The sequence below is a fragment of the Piliocolobus tephrosceles genome, chromosome 17, assembly GCF_002776525.5.
Source record: "Piliocolobus tephrosceles isolate RC106 chromosome 17, ASM277652v3, whole genome shotgun sequence".
Classification (NCBI taxonomy): domain Eukaryota; kingdom Metazoa; phylum Chordata; class Mammalia; order Primates; family Cercopithecidae; genus Piliocolobus; species Piliocolobus tephrosceles.
The window spans coordinates 34,278,170-34,294,135 of NC_045450.1; the positions used below are offsets into that span (position 1 = coordinate 34,278,170).

General features: G+C 47.5%; 1 protein-coding gene across 5 annotated transcripts in view; it reads right to left on the reverse strand.

The window, feature by feature from the left end:
- Positions 1 to 9,681: 9,681 nt before the first annotated feature.
- Positions 9,682 to 15,966, reverse strand: part of ZNF423 (zinc finger protein 423) — a 366,017-nt gene continuing 359,732 nt past the window's right edge. For 2 of the 5 annotated variants that reach the window (XM_023189607.1, XM_023189606.1), the window contains exon 8: positions 9,689 to 13,438. In XM_023189607.1, coding sequence (XP_023045375.1) covers positions 13,409 to 13,438 — 30 coding nt within the window. In that variant the 3' untranslated portion in view covers positions 9,689 to 13,408. Of the gene's footprint in view, positions 13,439 to 15,966 lie in introns of all 5 variants that reach the window. The other 3 variants (XM_023189608.1, XM_023189609.1, XM_023189610.2) reach the window with 2 other exon arrangements.

The window sequence follows — 15,966 nt, forward strand, 5'->3', positions numbered from 1 at the left end:
GAAGAAGAAGAAGAAGAAGAAGAAGAAGAAGAAGAAGAAGAAGAAGAAGAAGAAGAAGAAGCCGCCAAAAAGTGAAGAGAAAAGACTGACTAGAAACCTCTGGATCTAAGGAACAACATTATGGTGGGTTCCTTTGGTTTTCTTTTTGCTTCATATGTCCCAGAAAGGGCCAGGAACACGGAAACACCAATGTGCATAGACTGAAAAGCCCCATCAACTGTCTGCTTTCTTTAGCCAAAGAACCAGTAAAGAATTAGCCTAGCGAAACAAAATCTCTTAGATAATAACCATGCTACTCCAGCTAAATGCCACAGAAAAAACTGTGACTCCACCTGCCCACTGCCTTCATTCTCACCAATCTATAAGGAGACTCCTGAATGCTCCTCACGAGGGTGGGAAATCAGAGAAGGCCAAACAGGAACCTAGGATTTTCCTCCTTGCTGTGCAATGACAAGGCCCAATGCCGTACTCCACAGTGCCAGGGGAGCCTGAATTTCCACTCCCCATCCAGTAGTATTAAGGCACCTCCGCCCCTGTCCCCACGGGGATGGTATCAGAGGAAGTGCTCTGTAGAGGTAGGACTTTTGCCGCTACCCAGTTGTAACAAGGTCACCTGCCCCTCTGTGGTATCAAAGAAGACCACTTGGGAACCAGTAACTAGGCACTCCTACCCCTCCCAGCCAGGGACATATCAATGAAGACCTAGCCGGGAGCTGGAACTCCCACCCCCACCCAGCTATAGTAATGAGCCCCCCACCTAAGGTGTTAATGGAGGCTTAGTGGGGAACTTGGGATTCTACTCCCATCTGGCATTAAGGAGGCACTGAGATCCCTCCCTGCCCCACTATCTTTCCCTTCTGGGGAGGTATTAGAGGAAGCCAGCTAAAAAAGGTTTAAATAAGACCCAGGGTTTCATAACATAATATACAAAATGTAAAAGTTTCAACAAGGGATCAGTTGTCATACCAAAATCCAGGAAGCTATCAAACAGAATGAAAAAAGGAAATCCATAGATGCTGAAAGTGAAATGACAGAGATGCTAGAAATACCTGGCAAGGGTTTTAAAGCAGCAATCATAAAAATGCTTTAACAAGCAACTACACACCTGTCTGAAACAAAGGAAAAAATAGAAAGTCTCAACACAGAAATAGAAGGTATTACAAAGTACCAAGTGGATATTTTAGAACTGAAAAATTCCATAACTTAAAAAAAAATAAATCAACAGGCTCAACAAGCAGAATGGAGGGAATAGGAAAAAAAATTGCAAACTAGAAGACAGAATAGTAGAAATTATCCAATGCTTTTTTTTTTTTTTTGTATTTATGTTTCTGCCTAACTATTAACAATCTTAATTTAAAAAGAATAAATAAACTGGGAAAAAATTAAACAGAATCTTAGGAAACTGTGAGACTATAACAACAACAACAACAACAACAGCAAAAAATCCACTAACCTTAGTGTCATCAGAATTACGGAAAAAGAGGAGAAAGAGACCGGGCGCGGTGGCTCATGCCTGTAATCCCAGCACTTTGGGAGGCCGAGGCAGGCAGATCACAAGGTCAGGAGATCAAGACCATCCTGGCTAACATGATGAAACCCCGTCTCTACTAAAAATACAAAAACAAAACAAAACAATTAGCGGGCGTGGTGGTGGGCGCCTGTAGTCCCAGCTACTCAGGAGGCTGAGGCAGGAGGATGGTGTGAACCCGGGAGGCAGAGCTTGCAGTGAGCGGAGATCACGCCACTGCACCCCAGCTGGGTGACAGAGCAAGACTCCGTCTCAAAAAAAAAAAAAGAGAGAGAGGAGAAAGAGAGTAGAGGAGTAGAGCCAATAAAACACTTGAAGAAATACTGGCTTAACAAAATCCCAATTCTCGCAAAAAAAGAAAAACATGAACCTATAGATTCAAGAAACTGAGTAAATCTCAAACAAGATAAAACACAAAGAAATCCATACCCAAGACACATTACAGTCAAATTTCTGATAACTAAAGACAAAGGAAAAGTCTTCCAAGCAGCAAAAGAGAAATGACGTTTACCTACAGGGGGAAAAGCAATTCAAATGAAAGTAGATTTCTCATCAGAAATCACAGGAGTTAGAAGAAAGTGGCACAACATTTTTCAAGTGCTGAAAGAAAAAAAAACCTGTCATCAGAAACCTATATCCAGTGAAAACATCCTTCAGGAATTAAAGGGAAATCAAGATATCCTCAGAGGAGGAAAAACTAAGAAAATCTGTAGTGAGCTGATCTTGTTAGGGCTGATCTTTTGCCCTAAAACATGGCAAAATGAAGTTCTCTAAACATAAGAAAATGATAAAAGAAAGGATCTTGGAACATGAGGAAGGGAGAAAGAACACAGTAAGCAAAAACACAGGTAATACAACAGAGTTTCTGTCTCCTCTTGAGTTTTGAGTTTTTAAAATTATGCTTAATGGCTGAAGCAAAATATTTAACACTGTCTAATGTGATTCTAAATGTGTAAGAGAGTATTTAAGATAATTATATTATAAATATAACTTATATATATAAGGGAAGGGTAAATTGGTATAAAGCGAGGCAATTTTTTTTTTTTTTTTTTTTGGGGGGGGGGAGACAGAGTCTCACTCTTGGGCCTGGGCTGGAGTGCAGCAGTGCAATCTTGGCTCACTGCAACCTCTGCCTCCTGGGTTCAAGTGATTCTTCTGCGTCAGCCTCCTGAGTAGTTGGGATTACAGGCATATGCCACCATGCCCAGTTAATTTTTATTTTTAGTAGAGACAGGTTTCACCACGTTCGCCAGGCTGGTCTCAAACTCCTGACCTCAGGTGATCTGTCCGCCTTGGCCTCCCAAAGTGTTGGGATTACAGGTATGAGCCACTGTGCCCTGCCTGGGGCAACTTTTCTACACCTCACTTGAACTGGTAAGATGACGAAACCAGGAGATTTTAATATGCCACATATATAGCATATATATAGTAATATCTACAGCAACCACTAAAAATGCTATAGGAGATATACCCAAAACACTGTAAATAACCCAAAATGAAATTCTAAAAAAATGTCCAAGGCAGAAAAAGGAAATCAGAGGAGTTAAAAAAATAGAACAGAAAAAAATATAAAATAGCAAATTTAAGTCCCAACATGCCAATAATTACATTAAATATAACTAACCTAACACAGCAACTAAAAGAGATTGGCAGAATAGATAATCCAACTATATAGTCTTTACAAAACATTCACTTCAAATATAATAATATAAACAGGTTAAAAATAAAAGAATGGAGAAATATCTATCACGTAAACATTAATTGAAAGAAAACATGGTGGCTATATTAGCATTAGATAAAGTAGAATTCAGAGCAAATAAAACTAAAGAGACAAAGAGGTATCTTACATAATGAAGAAAGGATGGATTTACCAAGAAGATATAGCAATCCTAAATATGTACGCACCAAACAACAGAGCTGAAAAACATGTAAATGATGGAGCTGAAAGAAGAAATAGACATATCCACAATTATATTTGGACACTTTAACAACCTTTTCTCGACAATTGATAGAACAATTAGAAAATCAGCAAGGATACATAACTCAACAATACCACCAATTTACAGGATCTAATAGACACCTATAGAACACACCACCCAACAATAGCAGAATACACATTGTTTCAAAGGCCCATGGAACATATACCATGATAGACTATATCATAGGCCATAAAACATAAATCACAACAAATTTAAAAGAATTGAAATCACAGAGTGTGTTCTTCAACACAATGGAATCAAACTAGAAATTAATAATAGAAAGATAATGAAAAGTCACCAAAACCTTAGAAACTAAACAACACAATTCTAAATCCATGGGTCAAAAACAAAGTCTCAATACAAATTTAAAAATACATTGAACCAATTGAAAATGACAATATGATGTGTCAAACATTTTGGGACACAGCCAATGCAGTGCTGGGAGAGAAATGTATAGCACTAAGTGTATATATTACAAACAAGATAAAGTGTTAAATCAGTCATTTAAGTTCCCCCCTCAAGAACCTAGAGAAACAAGAGCAAAATACATCCCAAGCAAGCAAAGGGAAGGAAAAAAAAAAAAAAAAGAGCAGAAATCAATGAAATTGAAACAGAAAACCAACAGAGAAAAGTCACTGGAACAAAGAGTTGATTCTTTGAAAAGATCAATCAAATGGAAGAACCTCTAACAGGACTAACAACGAAAAAGAAAAAACACAAAGTACCAATATCAAGAATGAAATAGCGGATATCACTACAGACCCACAGATACCAAAAGGATAATAAGGGAATAGGATGAACAACTCTGCATGTATACATTTGACAAATTAGATTATAATACCCAACTCCTTGGAAAACAGATTACCACAACTTACCCAACATGAAACAGATCATTTAAGTAGCCTTACATACAACTTATAACTATTAAGGAGGTTGGATTCATAATTGAAAAACTCCTCAGAAAGAGCAAGACCTGTGAGTGCTCACATGAAAAGAAAGAAACGGAATATTTATAAGAGAATGAAAAGTCATAGAGCAATTCACAGAATAACATAGATTTTATGAAAGAAAGGAAAGAACTATCTGTAAATGTATGTATGTGTACAGACTATCTTTGGAAAGAATGAGACTGAAAAGAGTGTAAGATGGACAATTGATTTTTAGTGACTTTTTACTTTATATCCTTCTAAGCAGTTTACAGTTTTTTTCTTTTATTATTTAACATTGTTTTAAATATCAACATCCACATGGTTTGCCTGGCTGCTCAGTCCGGAGTAGCACAGAACATAGGAGCCCAGCCTTTACAGACCCATCACCTATTTTCCCATCTCAACTTTACCACCCACCATCGGGTAGAGGTGACCCCAGCTTCCCTTACTGTCAAACAAGGACAAAGATCATGAGGAATAAGTGTCTGGGAGTGCCAGGACTCTGAAACTAGCAGAGCGGCACGGTGTACCTCGCACTGTGCTGGGTGCTGTGAAGATTTAGGAGCAAGAACAAATCCAGGAAGCACCAGAGGGAAAATCGCGGGAGGGCGGGGCGGGGGAGGGGCTCCCTGAAGGTGGTGGCTCTTGAGCTGAGCCCTCAAGGAGCTATAGGATCTGTTTGGGCCCAGGAGAGGAGAAATGTAATTATAGACAGAGATGTCAGGAGGCAAGGCAAACCCACCGACAGAGTGGCCAGGGGGCACCTGGGAACCCAGCCAGGAGTCCTTAGGCTGTCAGGGCGGGCAGTTCTCCTTCAAGGAGGTGGTTCGGAGCTCTTACTTTGTTAAGAAGACAGTAGGGCCAGGGTAATGTCCTCATTGTATTCTCAGAGCTGATTTTCTTATCTGTTTTCTATGAGGCTTTAAAAACTATCAGCTAATAAAACTGTCCTTTGGGTGCTCAGTGTGTTGCCAAGTGCAGCACATCCTCATATCCCCTCCACGGCTCAGGGTGCAGACATCCTTGTCCCCAGGTACAGATTCAGAAGCCATCCATGAGCCCCGTCGCAGATCCAGCCTCCCAAGGAAGCCTCATTCGCACAGAGAGCTCCAAAGCCAAGATCAGCTCAGACAGCTGTGATTAAATACTCATTTCACAGATGAGGAAACCGAGGCCCTGAGTAGGAAAGGGGCTTGCCCAGAGTCACAGGGGGAAATGGCGACAGAGAAGAGCACGGATGCCCAATCCAGTGCCTGTGTCTCTGCATGAGAAACACACAGCAAGGCCCTGGTCCATGCTTGCTCAGGTGATGCAGGGGTTACCATCGGTGGCTCTGAAATTCTCTCAGTATTTCTGGGGTTGTCTGTTTTGAATCAATGGTCAGGTCATCCCTCAGAAGTGCAGGGAGAGAAACCCAAGTCCAGGGAGGTCCAATGGCCAGGCAGAAGTCACAATGCTACTGAAAGGCCCAACTGGAAACTGACCACAGTTCCAGCAACCCCCGGGCCCTGACTGTAAGCCCCATTCTCAAGGCGAGTGCATGGGTAAGGGACGGCCCCATCAGATGGGAAGCACCACAGGTGTGGAGAGCCAGAGGGGCAGGAGTTTGGAGGACCTCACGGACTCTGCAGAATTGCCTGGAGACTCTGACATCCCGGAAACCCTCAAGGGTGGGGGCTGGTGGAGGAGAGGGCTAAGCAGGCCACATGCCTCAGGACCCAGCCGGTAGGCTGGAGGAGGTCCTCCGCTGGGAACTGTCTCTAGGTCTCCCGAAAATGCCAGGCCAAAGAACTGGGCAGCCGCCCCTTTTCCACCAGTGACCTTGACCCAAGCTGAGCTGGCCTCTCAGAGACGACACGGCCCCTTCCCCTCTGATCCTCTTCCCAAGGTCGCAAAATGAGTTGGCTTCTGGGTGGCAGGACTTTTGCAGGGACCCTCGTTTGCAATCATGGGGCTGGAGCGGGGTGGGGCCTGTGACTGGGCTTGGCGTGAAACTAGAAGCGGCCAGGCCAGGTGTAAATTATGCATAGCTATTTCTGGAAACTTCTCAGATTTCTCAAGAGAGAGAAATTAATTTGCCTGTTTGGGCAAATAACACCAATTTTTTTCCCCCCTGCTTAAGGTCATTTTGTTAAAATAAAATTGATTAACGTTCTCTTTAAAGTTTAAGTAGAAACTGCTCAAACATATTTTTATGCACAGAAGCACGCTTTGCGCCCTTCAGTAATTAATAACTCCACAAATAAGGTAACACCACGCCGCTCGCAGCTTGCTCAGCCCGCGGCCCCCAGGTGGGTGGGGCCGGCCCGAAGCGGGCCAATCAGGGCTCAGGGGAGGGAGGGGGCGGGCCGCCCGCGCACCAACCCCAGGCTGGGGCCGCCCGGGCGCTGTCCCGGCTCTGGCAGGTCAAGGATCCGCCCAGTCAGGAGCGGTCCAGGTAGAGGCTGACCCCAGTGGACTATCACCTGGAACCAACTCCAGTGATGAGAGTATCGGGAGCTTACCACTTCTCTCCTTTTCTCCTTCTCTCCTTCCCTCCCTCCCTCCCTTCCTCCCTTCTCCCCTTCTCTTTCTTTCTTCTTTCGAGACAGGGCCTCGCTGTGTCATCCAGGCTGGAGTGCAGTGGTGCAGTCACAATTCACTGCAGCCTGGAATTCCTGGGCTCATGTGATACTCTGCCTCAGCCTCCCCAGTAGCTGGGATTACACGCGCGGCACCACGCTTAGCTAATTTTTATTATTATTATTATTATTTGTAGAGACAGGGTCTCTCTATGTTATCTGCACTGGTCCCCAACTCCTAGTCTCAAGTGATCCCCCCCCTCTAGACCTCCCAAAGTGCTGGGATTACAGGCATGGGCCACTGTGCCCGGCCTGGAGCTAGCAATTTCTTATGTGCTCTGCTCAAGGGCTTCTTGGGCCTGGGAACAGGGCTTTGAAGCCAGACTGCCAGCATTAGAATCTGAGCGTTGGGCAAGTTAGCATCTCTCTGCCTTAGTTTCCTCAGTTGTAAAAAAGAGATAACAGTACCCAAGTGATAACGTTGTTGGGTGGATTAAAGGAGTTAATACACGATGCCTAGGAGAATACCAGGCACCGATAATGTTATTAAACGTCACCATCATTCTTATTTTAATTTGACAACTTTGTGAGATAAGTACTATTTTTTATTTTTCCCATTTACCAATGAAAACACTGAGACTCAGAGAAGTTAAGGGCTTTATCTGAGGTCACACCGCTAGTAAGTGATAGAGCTGAGGTCAGAATCCAGGTATCATAGTCCACAGAGCTTAGGCTACAAGTTGTCTTCATATACATGCTTATCTTCCCCTAGACCTTTTAAATTGTCATTAATTCACTTTCATATGCAATATCGGCATTCATTTATTAAATATCTTATCTGCTCCAGATCCTGTGTAGGGTGCTGGTTATAACGACATTTACTAAGAGTCAGGCTCTGCCCTCAAAGATAGTCAGAGACAGGTGGGTGGAAGGTGGAGACAGCTTGGGTAGTCATTAGTGCAGTGTTCCAAGCCTTGCTGATTCTCACTTCTTCCAGGCACAGAGCAGGATTGCACTTCCTGGCCCCTGTGATAGAATGGAGCCATGTGACAATTGCTGGCAATGCATTGTGAGTTTAAGAGCTCTGTATTTGTGTAAGTCCTAGGCAAGAGCACTGAACTGCCAGTTCTCGCTCTCTCTCTCTCTGCTTGGTTGCTGACCATATTTAAGGTGGTGGCTGCTCCCTGATCCTAACTTCTGAGTGACCATGATGAAGAAAGACCCCTGGATATCCAAGATGGCTGTGGAATATGAGTCAGGAAGTAATCTTTGTCATGTTAAACCATGAGAATTTGGGCCGTTTTGTTAATGTGCCATATCCTAGCCTGTCCTGATTGATACACAGTCCCAGAGACAAATAGGTATAAAAGGCAGTACTGTGCATGCCCAGTGATGGACTTACACACCAGGTGGTATCGGAGTTCTTATTGTGAGAGCATTTTACTTAGCTGTGGGTGTCAGAATAAGTAGCCTAAAGAATAAACTGGGCCAAGACTAGGGTGAGATGAATGAGGCACTTGCTTTGGACACAAAATTGAAGTGAATACAAAACAAACAAACAAAAAGCCAAAGTAATACTTTCATGTTTCTAAAAATAAGTTAATTAAAAAAAAAAATTCCATGATGAAAAAAATGGCAAAGTGTTAAGTAAAGACAGAATCTGATGTTACATTTGTGCCATCCCGCCTCACTTGCCAAATCCCAATCCCAGCCCTGGTTCCAGTAAAACTTTATTTTCAAAAATGGGCTGCCAGCCTGCAGGTTATAACCTGCCAATGTGGTTTTTAAAAATATTACATGAAAATATTGTTTATTTTGATTACTTAGCTTTTTGGCACCCACTTAAGTTTTGCTCCCAGGTGAGTGCTTCACCGACCTCACCCAAGTCTTGGCCCCAAGAATTAGACAGCTGAGCTGGGTCTAAAAGTAGGAGTTAACCTGGGGTTGGGAGGGGGAGAAGGGAAGCGCATTCCAGCAAGAGGAAGCACCATGAGCAGAGGCATGGAGGGAAAGGACAGGCAGGGCCATGCACGGCAAACCGTACTTTATTTTTTGGAAAGAGATCAAGCAAGATAGAGTTGCAAATATTCAGCCATTGTTGAGTGTTTTGAGTTTTCTCCTGTTCCGTGACATCAAGAGAGCTGTGCAGGGTGTATAATCACTGAGCACTCTCCCGGCAAGCCTGAATGAGCCAAAACCAACTGTAAGTTGTCAAATAGTGGCCCCATGGACTTGCTTTGAAGGGTAACAAGCATCTGGGGGACAAATCCTTGTAGAGGGTCTCTCTCTTCTCCAAAGGTAAGTTCCAAGCCATACCAATAAATATATAACACCACATGTCACAGGTGCTATGATAGACAGGAACCAGAAGTGATTACTGGGGTGGTGTTACCTCATGGTTCAAATGGCTTCTGGAACACCAGCTATTGCAGCCACGTTCCAGCCATCAAAAAGATGGGAGGAATGAACTCATTTCTTCACTTTCAGGACAATTCTTAGAATTTGCACATACTCCCATTATTTACACCCTATTGATAGAACCTATGGCTACCGATAGTAATAGGACCACACCTAACTTCTGGGAAGGATAGGATATATAATCTACCCCTTCCCCTCTCCAAGGTAACCTCTGCTCAGCTATAAATTGGTTACTGTATTAATGAAAAGAAAGAGAACCAGCAGTCTTTCCTGTACAGTACAACACCACTTTATTGATTGTCATCATCATGATTATTATAATAAAATTAACAATGGAGTCAGACACCCCAGGCTGGAAGGTGAGGCACCCAAGTTATAGTCGCAAGTCTATCCTGAATGGTATGATCTTGGACAAGATTCTGAACTTCTCTGGGATTGTTTTAGGTCATCTAGAATTGAAGCTCCATAGGAATACAGATCTCTCAGGGTACTTCTGGCTTGTTTCCAGCTCATGGCTTCTGCATTTGCAGTGCTTTCTTCCCACTGCTATTGGACTGCCCACCTCCCTTCTTTCTTCAGGTCTCAAGCCCCTGCCTCAGCAAGGCCTTCCTTAATGCACCCCTGTGTCTCATACATGGGTCCCTCCATTAATCCCTGGCAGTTTCCGGCTTTGCCATCATGGCACTCATGACGAGGTGTCACTATGCATTTACTGGCATGCTTGCCTGTGCCACTGTGGCCTCCATGAGGCCAGGGGCCACATCTGCTGGTCATCTCCTTATCCCCAGTGCCCTGTACAGTGTCTGGCACATGGGGGCAGCTCAGTAAATATCTGCTGAATGGATGAGTGGAAGAAGGCATGGATTTGAGTTTTGGTCCTATTTACTGAATATTTGTAGGTACAGGTCCCATTCCTAGGAACACATACCTTAGGAGGGAAGAAAAACAGGTGAAAAGTTCAATATTATGCAACTGTGAGATTAAAAGGAGAATTCTTTAAGGATGGGGAACTCGAGAAGATTCCCCCCATGACAGTTTCTCCACTGAGACTGAAACCCTTACCTGCCTGCTTCTGGGCACTCTGGGCAGGTGCTCCATGACAGGGGCCTGTGGCCCAAGGGTCCTGGTCCATTTCCCAGCCTGGGCAAAATTCCTCCACCCAGAGAGCCGCTAGAACTGACAATTTGTACATCTAAATATAGCAGCAATGAATCTTAGGCTTTCAGTCACCTCGCCCACTCCCCAAAGCCAAATCCACATGAGAGGCTGATTCCATCGTGCCCTCCTGGCTGAAAAGGTGCCCTCCTGCAGGATGCCTGGCGCCATCATTGACGACTATGCTGCCTGCAGGTCTCTGTGTGCAGCCCTTTTTCGGGCATCATTTCATACAAGCCTCCCAAAGACCCTCCAAGGCCCCTCACAGTTGAAAGGCAAGTGTCTCATCCCAGCCCCAGACCATTCCTCTGGAAAGGGGTAGTGGGTTCTCCGAGGCACAGGTTTATAACCCTATACTACTCCCTCACCCTAATACTGCCTGATGGTAAAGAATGCCAGTCCCAGGAAGGGCCTCAGTGTCCCCACTGCCAGCCCCCTTCCCACACGAAGTCACGAGGGGCTCTCGGCCGTAGCAGCGGGGACAGAGCCAGCCGGAGAACAATAGGGCCGGGGTGAGGGGGGAGTCGGCGGGGTTCCCTGGCTGCCTTGTCACCGCCATAAACCTCATTACCTCACGGTCCCCTAGGCCGCCTCTCTCCTTACCCAAGGCATCAGCCGGCTTCGCTGCTGATTCCCACATGGCGTGAAAAGCTCTTAAACCCCCCGCTGTATTTTTAATGGGGGCAGTGACTAATTTAGCCCTACGCCACCAACCGTCAAATCAAATCTTCTATTGGTACTTACTGAGGGCTCACCTGGGCTCCATGGGGTTTGGGATAAATCCAGAGCTGGAGAGGGCCCTGAGTCGGAGATGTGGCAGGCCCCGGGACACACTGGTCCCATCGACAGTCCCAACACTGCCCAAGAGGCAGGCCTGGCTGTGGACGTGTGACAGCCTCACTCAGACATAGCCCGAGCCCCAGGCCCCAAGCCCCAGTCCATGGGTGGTCACACTTGGGGGAACACTGGTGTCTACCCTGGGGTCTGACCCCAAAACTGCCAAGTCTCCAGAGGCTGAAAATTGGCATTCACAGCCTTCAGTTTCCAGAAGGCAACAGCCCACTACTGGCAGGGTCTGCTCTATGATTCACACGTGTAAGATGCCTTTTGAAAAACTGAAAGCTCCGCCCGTGTGAGAACATTACATGAGGTGACAGAAAGAAAGGGGAACTCTTATAGGTCACCAGAAGCCCCTTGATATGAGAGTCTTCTAGAAGATGATGGGTATAATTGCTCCAAATTCCACGCCCGTGACTTAGTATTACATTATAATTAGGTGCAATCTGTCTGCCTGTTTCATTTCCGCTCTGCAGAGGGTAATAACCAATTTCCATGCCCCTTGTGAAAAGTTAGCAAGGAAGGGTTTCCCCGTGCAAGTTCCAGCCTCTGATTGGGAAGTCAGCTGAGCACCAGCATGACGGAGGTGTGGGAAGTAAAATGGAGGAGGCCTGGAGACCAAGGCTGCTGGGTGGGCCCTGGGATGCCAGCAGGGCCAGGAGTAGGTGAAATAAGGAAGGTATCTAGAGTGCAAAATGCAAGAGGACACTCATTCCCAGCACTTGCAGGTGTAAGGGGGCTATGACAGCAAGTGCCCCCTGAAATAACGTACCCCAGGCCCCTACCTGCCTCACTCCAGACCTGGCGGCGGCCACTAGTCTCTGCTCTCACATCCCACTGATCTCTATGACTGGGAACCTGCGGCTCCTACTTGGCTCTGCTCTGCAGTCCCCAGTCATACATCTCCTCAGAACCCAAGTGCCACCTGGAGTCCTGGCAAGGGAAGGGCTAACCACTTGCCTGCCAGTATCCAACACAAGGGAAAGCCAACCCGGAAGGGATAACCAAGAAGACATCGCGGTGAGGATGGTGACCAACCTGCTGCGTGGCCTTGGGAAAGCTGCACGTTACCCCTGGGCCTGTTTCCCGATCCATGAGTGGGAAGATTAGGGTATTCCATCATTAAGGGGTCTTCTGCTTTGACTTCTATGGCCACTGCCAGCCTGTCCAGTCTGTGTGCATTAGGTTACTATGATTCTTTTCCAAGGGAAGCAGGGTCTATTGTGTGCAGGTCCCCAAGAGCATATGCAAGCCCACAGGAACTTGTAGGGGAACACACCTCACAGGAACTGACAGCCCCCCACGCGGCCCTAGGCTGGGGAGGAGAGAACCAGGCAGCCGGATGCTAATCGCATGGATTCCCTTTATTGAACTGTACTAGTTACTGCAGTCAGATTAAGTCACATTTAAAAGCAGACCATCCAGTTGCACTGAAACCGATTATATTCATTACATAGTTTTAATCACTGTCCGGTGAACTGGCAAATCCAATCAAAGCATTAGTCTTTAATTAAAAAATTAAAAGGAAATATTCAGACAATAGCCAAGCAATCACATCACGATGCACAATTACCTAGAATTGCAATTAAAAAGTAGTTAACCGAAGGGGGAGAAAGAAAAACAAGAAAGAAAAAAAAGAAGCAAAGAAAAAAATCACACTAATTCTTTTTTAAAAACTATCAATATAATACATGAAGGAACAAAGGACAATAGCCTTAAAAAGCGGGTTTCTCTAACTCTAGAAATGTAGTCTGCGGCGGAAACTCTAAAAGCACGCTAGCTGTAGCAGGACAATAAAAAATACTGAGCATGGAATACTTTTAATCTCTGCCATTAATATTCATTTCCAGCTGCTTATAATAGCAGCGCCTCATGGCCAAATCATTAGAGTTTTACATCTGGGTTGCAAATGACACTTTGATTGGATGTAATGTTCAAATGGCCCTCCCCACGGCGTCTCCGGCAAGCCTTCTGCGGAGAGGTGTCCTGTTGAGCGATCCCTCACTGTGCGTGCTGGCTCATCGTGTGGTTCTGCAAAGGCGAAGAAAGGAGACACACATGAAGGAGAAGAATGGAGAGCATGCTCGTCCCTCCCACTCAGTGCATTTACGCCGGGAGCCGCAGAAAAAGCGTCTCGATTATAACAAAACAAAATGCAACAAGGAAAAAGTGCTCCAGGGACGCAGCTGCCAAGACGCCACGTTGATTTGGGGCTTGGGGATAGGTTCCTGTTACTGCCAACTTGGACTCCCTATATGTTGTTTTTTGGCTTTTTTGTTTTTGTTTTTTTTAAAGACCATTCAGGTCTTACCAGGGGGACTGGCTAGGTGGAGGGAAAGGGGAAATGCCGGGGAGGAGGCAGGAATTAAAAACATCCCTGTTCACCTCTCCATCTCCCTTCTCCTCTAATGATGAGGAGGAAACTCTGATAGCCTGCAGGCTGCCCTTGCATCCCCCTCTCAGTCCTCCCCGTAGCTGCTCCGAGCCTAGCAGAGGGAGACAGCAGATGTGCTGTGCAGCTCTCCGGCCAAGAAACACCCGAGCGGGCACAGGCGTGCTGGGGCAGTGGGCGGCAGTGGTGCCTGCGGCCCAGGCAGGGGATGGGTCACCCGGCAGGAGGACGCGGGAGGAGCCTCTGTTGCTGGGCTCCGGGAGCCTGCCTGCTTGGTCGCATGGCAATGGCCCAACCAGAGACAGGGACTCAGTGCAGTTTGGCCGAACGCACCTAGGAATCCAGGACCCAGGTAGTACCCTGTGGCCAAATGTTTCCCTCTCATTACAGCCAAAGGCATTTCCTCCCCCTGCTAGCCAGAGGGGGCCAGCAGGGTTGATCTGTTTCACAGGAGCCAGCGGCCTGGGACTGGGGGTGGGATTTGGCATCTGAAAGCCCAGTCTTTTTGTTTCTTTTCAGTGGTTCGTGTTCCAAATTTAGACCCATTTTATCAAAGCCTTAGGTGGTGCTTCACCTCATGACACCTGGAGAAAGGAGGCAACATCCACCAGGGGCAGAGTGGCCCTGTCTGGGGCCGCACAGGACCCTAGACCCCCGGGAGAGGCTCCTTCTGGGCGCCCTCCAGGGCCCGGCGACTCCTGCAGCTGTGCCGCTGACCACCAGGGGTCAGCAGAGGCGCCGCGTCTCTCCCGGGCTCGGGTCCGCGGCTGGGGCCGAGACGGGCCACTCCTGCTCCCCGGAGCTGGGCCCCGCGCAGCCCCTTCCCGTGACGGGCACTGCGAAGGCTGCGGCCCCCGTGGTGATGTCACCGACGCTTCCTGCGAGCTCCCGGCCCGGAAGAGGCAGCCCGCGCCTGCCTCCCAGCAGATGCCCGCAGCGCCAAGCGCCGGCGACAGCCTCGTGCTCGTGCGGGCCAGGCAGGCGCACGGCCGGGGATTGGCGGGCATGCGTGCTCTGTGCCGTGGCAGGCACCACTGTTTCAATCCTCACAACAGCCTTGCGAGGTAGGGCGTCTTAAGATAAAGACATTGAGGCCTAGGAAGGCAAAAATTACAGGCCCAAGGTCACCCAGGTTGGAAGCGCCGTGCACTGAACCAGACGGCTGGAATCCACGAGAGCAAGAGGCTTTTCAGGGGAGCCAGGCTTTCCAGGGCCTGCACCCCATGGGCACCGCGGTCGGCAGATCACCCGCATTCTGCACCAGACACAGCGCCACCTCTGCTGGCCGGGCCTGACACCTCGGTCGGGGGTGTCAGGGACCCAGAGGCACCAGGCAGGTTGTCTGAGGCCACAGATGGGATGCCGGCGGTTTCCATGGGAACCCGCACCCTCCAGCCGAGGTACCTCTCCCTGTACTTGTGCAGGGACAGCCAGCTAGTCCTGTGGGGAGCCAAATCCACACTCCGCAGCCATCCTCCTGCTAGCTTCAAGCCTCTGCTGACTCAGTTCCCGCCTCCCTTCTCCTCCCTCCCAACCAAGCCGCTCGCAGGGTCCTCTAGGCATATGGAAACTGCCCCTCCCTGCAGACCTCTCCAGGCATCTGCAGCCCACCTCCCACACAGCCACACACCTCTCATGAGCTAGACTGACCTCCTCTGCTGAGCTGCACACAGGGTGGTGGCAATTCCTTTCTCAGGACCCAGGGCTGGGCATGCACTGTCTTGACCATATCCCTGGGCCTCCAATCCCCAGCAGGCACAGCTGCCCAGAAGCAACTTGGAGATTGGCACTTTCGCACCCTGCCAACAGCCAGTCAAAAGCCCCTGCTATCTTGGTGTGGCTGGGTCATTCTTTATTAGGGGGAGGAAAGGGAGAAGGAAGAGAGGTGACATGAAGGGAGACATGGACAGCTCTTTCTTGTCCTCAAAGTATGGTTCCTAGGGCCTAGCACAAAGGAGACACTCAGGCAGTACTTGTGAACGAATCAATGGAAGGATAATGAATGAATGTATGGGTAGGATGTGGATATGTGGAAAGGGGAGAGGACACTCCAAGAGGAAAGAACAGCAGAGATGGAGGTGTGGAGCCTAGAATCCAAGTGGCAGACGCATGCACAGGTCCCAGCACAGAAGTCACAGGAAGGCTGGTGGGCACATGGCCTATGGAC